The sequence below is a fragment of the Sphaeramia orbicularis genome, chromosome 16, assembly GCF_902148855.1.
Source record: "Sphaeramia orbicularis chromosome 16, fSphaOr1.1, whole genome shotgun sequence".
In the NCBI taxonomy this organism is placed as follows: Eukaryota; Metazoa; Chordata; class Actinopteri; order Kurtiformes; family Apogonidae; genus Sphaeramia; species Sphaeramia orbicularis.
In genome coordinates, this window is record NC_043972.1 from 29,403,909 (window position 1) to 29,412,652 (window position 8,744).

The window sequence follows — 8,744 nt, forward strand, 5'->3', positions numbered from 1 at the left end:
ATTTAATAACGGAGAATAGTTTAGTGCAGTTGTGTACCACAAAATGTTTGCAGAGTAGTTTTTCTGCCTTTTCAGCTCACAGTCAATTAAATGCTTTAAAGTAGCTTGCTTTAAGGAGATAAATTAGTTTTGCAACAAATTGTTTGTTCTCCCTTAAGTCTGCATGTTTTCCTTTATCTCTTGGATTATTGTTGTCATGCTCATCTCCCTGAGGTCACTGTGTTACCAGGCAGGCTTTTTCCGCTCTCAGCAAAAGAAAGAACTCGTTTGGCTGGTTCTGACAAAAAGGAAATAAAATCCTGGGGTTTGTCTTTGTCATTTATTGGAAAGGACTGAAGCAGTGTTAAAAAAAAAAATAGACCTAATTCCAGGTTGTTTCACCTGAAACAGGAAGGAATTTGACTCAAAAACATGCTTAATACCATGTCTTGAAATAACACCCTCATATTCCAAGTGCCAACAAAAACATGTAGATGATCCACTTTTTAGACGAATGCCAACGGCAACAACTCATTTTACACCTTGAAGACGAAAGATATCAAATGTCAAGGTTGTGAGTTATGTGAAAGTAAATTACAACTGAAAAATGTTGATGCTTGAGCAGATTTTTTACTCGTGATAAAAGAAAAAACGTGGTAAATGATAACAGTGGTAATTCTGTGTTAATGTGCCTTTGCTTTGCTGTTTGCTTTGCAATTGCCCCGTGTAACCCCATTTCCTCTGGCTCTCTGCCGCCACCAGCACATTCCTGTTTTACCTGTATGAGGTGTCATGTAAAGGCTTACTGTTTCACAACTGACATACCACAAGCTACAACAAATCAAGAGGGCTTGTTCTGTATCAAATATAACCTGCCTGCAGACTGTTTGCAGTAAACTCTTTTGAAATCACACTTTAACTTGAGCTATTTTCCCCAACATTCTGCATTGACGTGCAGTTCTGTACTTGTGCTTTAAATGTACTCTGGATGTTATCGCATATTTGTGTGTGTGCAGATAGCATGATATCGTTCAAGTCTATCTCAACATTTCATCTTAACCTAGGGAAACGTGTGATTTTTAGTAACTTCCATTAGAGGGAGACAAAGTACAACAAGAAGAAACAAAAACACTGCAGTTTTGATGTTGATGGGTTTAGTATGTGATGTACTGTAGTTGTGTCTGTCTTAACCCTTTTAAGTCCCAAAAGCATATATTGATTAAAAAATTTTAGTAACTGTTGAACCACAAATCCAATCAATATGTGTAAATAATTCAGGTAAAATGCAGTTTGTCAGCTTTTAAGCAGCATCAGATGTCATTTTCAGATACATCCATAAACTATGTAGTGAAGATGGAAACACCATTGTCCTCTGTGACACTGGTTTTCCAACACAACTCATGTAATTTGACAAATGACAGTGGTTGCAGACACTTATTTACATGTTGAATTAATATATTTTGCTGAAAAAGTCATGCTTTTTTCAGTTTTCTCTGTTTTGATATAATAATCTTTAAATTTACTAATCTTATATTAATACCTACATAGTCAGTGAATTAAATATAGAAAAATAGCAGATTTTCAGTGAAATAATGCAAAGGATAAGATTATAATAAATAGTGGTAAATCACTTGGTAATAATGAAATCTAGAGAGAAATTCATTTGGACATCACTACAAAAATTAGTTCTGGGTCTTGGGTTATGGGTTAATGTAAAGAGGCTTCATGGCTCCAAACTAACATTCACAGACAGTTAATTTTACATCTGCTTTGGTACATTTTCTGTATCATTGCACATTGGTCAAATGGGGGTCACTGATGTGTATAAATAGGAATAGAAAGAGGAATGTGTCTGAAAACAAAATTATTCCAACTTTATGGACAACGGTGTACATAAAAGCAAGATTCCCTTTCTTTAAAAAAAAAAAAATGCCACCGATCATGTACACTTGAATATATTATACTGGTTATATTTTACATAAAACAAAACATATCAGCCAGGTTTTAGCAACCTTTACAATCCAAAGAGTCACTATTCACTTCAAAGAAAAATCTGTCTCGAGCTGTGATAGAATATTACATTTTGTTACAAGATGGCCGATCTGCAGTGGACTATTTAATATTATTTGGAACTTTAACTTCCAGTTCCGTTACAAGAATCTAGGGTTTGGTGCATTTGGGAAATTGTGCTACAACACTTAAAAAAAAAAAAAAAAGCAGATTTTTATTTGTGGGTGGCATTTCTAAAATTCATAACCATTTCATTCCATAATGCAGAAAAAAAATCCTCTCCTGATGTTTGTAGGTTTAATCAGAAACTGATTAAGTATGATGCAGATAAATGCAGATTGAGTTTATGCCATTAGTTGCAATTGCAAGTGATACACATTGTGGTTGATGAAATGTTGTTGACTTTTTAAATGTAAGAACCTGGTGCTAAAAGTACTAGACACAAAAAAAAGTCAGTTAAATATATTTATAGGGTGTACTTAGCTAAACAAATACAACATGTTTATGAGCTCAACTTGAATTGTCCAAAAATGTGACTTCAGTTCTTTAAGCACCAGGGTCTTCTATTTCTGTGATTATGGACAATGACCTTCCACAATGACAGCAAAATATTAAAAAAAAAGATTCTTACTCATTTCAATACATGTTTGAGCCATGATAAGCAGATTTCAGTCTAGATATCAGGTCATTGTGTAAATTACATTAAAAATGGTTGTCATATATTCTCTATAGTTTCCCTTAACCCTATATAATAGTAATAATAATAATAATAATAATAATGTATCATATTTGATACATGAGTTTTGAAGCCCTCTACATGATCACTGTGATAATTTTTGTCTTGAAAAACCTGATGTATACAATTAAATACATACAAATCAAGGATAATCCACCAGAGGGAGGAATTCGTTCACCAGAGGCCTTTCCAGTGACACTACAAGATTGTCAGGAGGCAGAACTTTTCCAAATTTGAAAAGGAATTACCAATTTGTTAGACATGTTTGCGTTATATTATGTTTTTGTTTGTTCAAAACTAATAATATTTGAGCGTTGAGACCCGATGTATCAAATATGATACAAAATTGAAACTCATACATGGAAATTGATATTTGAAAACATTTTTTTGGTTGTTCAGAAGGACCAATAAAGGCTCCAGTTTAAAAGAACTGGAATTTTCTGTCAAGGATTTAATGGTTCAGGCTTTACAGGGATTTTTTTTTTTTTTTTTCAATATTGGTGCTGTGCAGAACTGTAAAGCTCTCTTACCTTTTTACTGTCCTGTACCATAATTACATGATTCACAGTACAAACAGTAAAGGAATCAATGTTAATACTGTCAAATTTCTAGGAATTAATCTCCTGCTTACAATTATGTGTCACTGCTTGAAAGTGATGCCATAGTTTCTGTATAGAAAAAATGCAGCCTTTTCGGTCAGTGTCATCAAAACAGTGGCTATAGTTTATATCAGAAAACTCATGCTTGTGCATGTTAACTAAAAATCTTGACACAAGGACTTGTCATACTGATATTTTCAATGGTATATTTGTTTGCTTTTGAGGGAACAAGAGATTTCAAGCAAATTACAGGCTTTTAGATGTTTTGAGAAGTATACTAACTGTTGAATACATCCAGAAAAAGTGTGCAGCTAAAATTAGTTTGGTTTCTCACTGTGACTTTTAAATAATATTAATTACAATAGAATGCTTAATAGTGTCAAGTACTGCAATATGTTGTATATCATTATTTTATATCTTGTTCCAGTAGTTCATTTAAGATCCACCACATATTAATTGGTGTTCAAACCCAAATATATTTATATAATTAGAATTCCACAAGAATTTTATATAAATAGTTTGTCAAACAAACTTGCTGAACTGTGGTGATGAAAATGTTCAGAACAGAGTGACTAAATCTGGTGAAATACCTGAGACACATAAACAAATACTGCATGAGATCAAGACAAACATGAGTAAAAAAATATATTTATTTGGAATATTCTATAAACGTAGACAATGCCTATTTACAAAATTGAAGCACAGAGAAAATAGGGTCAACATTCAGCACAATACATGAACAGTATATAAGTCTGTGTTTCAGAAAAAGTGGAAAGTCAAATCTTCAGACTTAAGTGACCTCAGCTTTAAAGTAAATAATCATATTTTAAGCTAACAAAGAAGAACATGGTCTTAGTTTGCTTTCATAAGTTAATATTTGTGCACTCCGCGGTCAGGCTTTACCCTCATGATATGAATGAACATCACCTCGTTAGGTCAACAAAAAAGCATGCATCAGCACAGTTGAAGACCTCAGGTGTTCAACTCCGTCCAGTTTTTCATGAAGCCTGTTTGGTTTCCTCTACCTGCAGAAGAGCATGTCCACCATCAGCTCTAGAAGATCAGCCGGGCCAATCACAGGCCGGAAAAACAGTTCAGTGATGAGGCTGGGTGTGATGCTCTGCAGCATGGAGGCTGTGAGGAGGATCTGAGCAAAGCGCTCCTGGTCCCCTGGATGAAGCAGCTGGACCACCTCGCTCAGGGCGTGCTGAGCTTCCTGTTGCAACCCTTCAACAAACAGACCCGCCTTTAAATCTTGGACATCTGTTGAAAAGAAAAATGAGGATTTAGTAAATCTATATAACAGTTTTAGCACAACTGAATAATTCACCAAAGATATCAGGAAAATCAATACAGAGGTACACCATTGTAATGTTATTTCTTTTACCTGGATTAAATATGGTAGTCCCTTTGAGGTATGCATATTCCTTTGGACTCAAATCCAAACTCCAAAACCTTTTTAAGCAGGACTTGAGTTTGCTGACTCCGGCCATGGTCGGCTGCTCCCTTTCCATATCAGGGCTGTCCTGACGGTTCAGGAGAATCTTTTTCAGCATGCTGTCAGCGGGGGTGTCCATCACCTCAAAGTCCACATGCTCTTGAGCCAGACCCAAAATGAAGAGCGGCGCCCAACAGCTTTTGAGCAGGGAGAACTGGTCAGTGGGTGGAAGTTGTTTAAAAGCAGGTAAGTTCTTCATGAATTGGACAGTTTTAACCAGAACTGCTGAAGCTTCTTTACAAATTTCAGATGGCTTTTTCAAGCAAACCGTCCGTCGCAGCTCACAGTTGCATCTATGAGGCACTGGATTGTAGTTGAAGTTGTTTTGACCTGGTTTGCTGCTATCCATTTGGCTCAGGATGTTGTAGAGGATAGGATTTGAAAGCCTGTCACTGCTGACTGAACAATGACACCTGTTATTCATTGTAGATGCTGTAGAGACCAGTGTAGTTAAATGTAAGTGTCCCGTCAGAGGATGAGGTCTTCATGAACTTGTTAGTCCTTGTACCGCTACATTCAGTGTCCCTGTATTTATAAGGCCAACCCACCCTCCTGAATGGACCTTGACTTGTCAATACACTTGCAGTAAAAAACAACCATGTGCTCTGCCAGGTGACTGATGGAACAACCCTGGGAAACCGATAAGCTTTTCTCAATGAAAAGGTGCTGGTGGAGTAATGCCTGGGTATCAAAAGGGTTGGGCTTTATCTTTTAGAAGGTGTCATTAACCCAAGCGGTACCAAGCTACCAAGGACTGCAAAGGTAATCAGCCTTCAAACTGTGTCCCCACACACTGCCAGCTCATACCTGGAGAGCTGGACAGAGGCCAAGGTAGCACAGGGGCATTGACCTGTGAGTTATGTCTTTATGATGTGGAGCTTTGAAAAAGAAATTAACTTCTCAAAACCCAGTGTGTGTTTATATCTGCCCTATTTCTTCTCATGTTTATAAGATAGATAGATAGATAGATAGATAGATAGATAGATAGATAGATAGATAGATAGATAGATAGATAGATAGATAGATAGATAGATAGATAGATAGATAGATAGATAGATAGATAGATAGATAGATAGATAGATAGATGGACGGACGGATGGATGTGTATGTTTGAGGTTGTTATGACATTTTTAAAGAAAATTCAGGGAATTCCAGTTTATGGTAGCTGTAACAAGCGGTGCCACATGTCATTGGTTTAGCCTAATTTGTTATCTCTCCTGTGCCTGGCACCAACAACTGACACTGATAAGTAAATGACCTTATTATTGTGATAAATAAACAAACCCCTCGATTTCAGTTACATACCCCCCACCAAGAGTTAGCAAAGGTAACAGAATATATCCTCTTATGCTGCTCACCTTTAGTGGTCCAGCTGATGCACATGCAAAAAAAACCCTGAAAGTCCCACCACAGGACGAGGGGAGATTTGAACTGCAGAGCAGTGGAGTCAAGGTCAGCCCATAAAGGGAATGACTGCAATAAAGACATTAACCGCCAGACACAACTGGCAGCACCAGTCACCGAATGTTTGTTTTACTTCATCACCGTCTTTACTCACCCCTCCAAAGAACATCCTCATATATGTTTTTTTAGCTGTTTTTCCCCGCCGTGATCTCAGTATATTACACCACAGTGATTAACTCATTGGTCATGACATGTCAATACTCACAGGACCTGATTTGGATTAAACTACAACTTTAAATATGTGATAAAGCACATTATGTTATGCTCAAGAATGTGACCTACAATGCACTCGTCAGCCTTACGGCGTCATGAAGCACGCTGACAGTTGTAAATGCTTGTGATAAGGCTTGTGTTAATAGAGGTTTGGAGCAGGCAGAGACGGACACGGAGGACAGACCCTTATCTACAGTAAGACAGTTAAAAAAAAAAAAAAGTCCTTCATGCTGTAAGTGGAGCAACTTCTGTATTCTATGAGGAAGCCAAACACATCATGATGTAATGAGGGGAGCCTCGAGAAGGGACAGTGTTTGCATCCAAAATTCGCACACACTTACAAAACCCTTTAAGATGCTAATAGTACTGTGATTGTAATAGTATATGGTTAGGATCAGAGCAAAAGACTTCTAAATATTCATGATAAGAGGCAGTGTTTTGAAAATCATTTGATTGGTTGAAAAAATAAGATGTAATTTTTTAAAACTTGTGTACATAAAATACTACAAATACTTCATTTAAAATGTCACTTTTTTTTTTTTTTTTTTTTTTTTTTAGCAAATATGACATTTTTATCCTTAAATTTACCCATAAAGACCCAGTGCTACTTTTGTGGCAGTTTTCAAATGATTTTTTCCCTCTTTTTAACCTTTCTTAAGTAATTTATCATCTTATATCATGATATTATCCTCTTTCTATATGTAAGTTATGCTTCTTCTCACTCCCTTTCAAATTTGAATTATATGTTATGTCTTATGTTTAAGTGTTTTGCTTATTTATTTTCTTCTGTTTTTACATTCACATATGAAATAAATACTTCAATCAATCAATCAATCAATCAATTATTTGCCTTTTTTCAATGAAAATCAGGTACTTTCCTATGTTTGTTTTACTGATCATGTACTTTAATCATCATGCTGAGATTACATTTAAGGGTTATTATATCAAAAACAGAGAAAACTGAAGAAAAAGGTGACTTTTTCAGTCAAATCTATCATTAACTGAACAAAATCCAAGCGTCTCCATCCACTGTCATTGATCAAATTCCATGGGTTTTACTGGTGAATCAATGTTGTAGAAGATGATGGTGTTTCCACAGTAACTGCAGAGCCTCTGAACATCCAAATGGATCATATCTGATGACCACGAAAAGATGACAAACTGTATTTAACACCGATTATTTCAACATACTGATAGGATTATTGGTTTTAAAGTTATTAAAGATTTTAGATCAGTAGATGGTTTTGGTCACCAGTGGATATTTGAGTCTTTACAGGTTGCACTGTGTAGAAGCTTTACAACAAAATCCCCATGAGTGGACAGCATGAGGTTCAATGTGTTCATGACCATTAGCAGTGTGCGATAAAAATACATATTTTAATGCAATGATAAAAACTAGTAGCACCGCTGTGGTCTGATAATTGATAGCAGCATGTTCTTTCAGTTAAGGCAAGTATTTCAGACACTGAGGAAAATCATTGTGTTTTATATAACAAAAAGTGCTTACAATAAAAGTATTACAATTATGGAATTAAAAGAAAGGAAAAATGTATGTAAATAATGTATGTAAATAGTAATGAAATAGAAAAACAGACATTGTTCTAAACACAATTTTTAGCATGTGCATAGGATGATGAAATGCAGCTCCTCAGTGACAACCTAACATCCTCCAACCATCATCTGCTGTCACATTTTACATTTCTTCAGCACATTAGGAACTACATTTTATGCATGACTTATTCTCTTGGGCTTCCATTTACCTCAACTGCAGAAGATCTGGATCTGGATGGATCTTTGCTTTAAACATGTCTTTATTTTATTTAGTTAATTTCTTGTACCAGATATAATTTTGTTTTCTAATGAATCCACGAAATAATTTTCTGTAACTCAAAATCAACTCTTTCTTTCTAGATAAATTTGGAGAACATTTCAGCAACAATGTGTCCTTCAGCTCTCTAAAATGTGTTCATGTTCTGGTGAGTATGATCTGTGCATTATAGTAAAATTAACATGTGATCCATTATAATTTAGCTTACCATTATCTTCAGTGTTTCTCAGTGTCATGTCAAAAGGTCACCTTGATTGACTGATTGATTATTTTATTTCAAATTTAACATTAAAACCAAAATAAGAAAAATTAATATTAAAGAAAACAAAACATATTTGAAAAGGAGCAGGATGAAGTTTACCTTACATACTCCCGCCACCTTACCCCATCCTTCTACCGACCCTAATTTCCCATGTC

General features: G+C 35.5%; 1 protein-coding gene across 1 annotated transcript; it reads right to left on the reverse strand.

Moving 5' to 3' along the window:
* Window positions 1-4,345: 4,345 nt before the first annotated feature.
* Window positions 4,346-5,246, reverse strand: nr0b2a (nuclear receptor subfamily 0, group B, member 2a). The gene is made up of 2 exons (XM_030158786.1): window positions 4,712-5,246; window positions 4,346-4,587 (listed from the first exon to the last, which is right to left on the reverse strand). The coding sequence occupies exons 1-2, from the start codon at window positions 5,244-5,246 to the stop codon at window positions 4,346-4,348; spliced, it is 777 nt and encodes a 258-aa protein (XP_030014646.1).
* Between the last annotated feature and the right edge of the window lie 3,498 nt (window positions 5,247-8,744).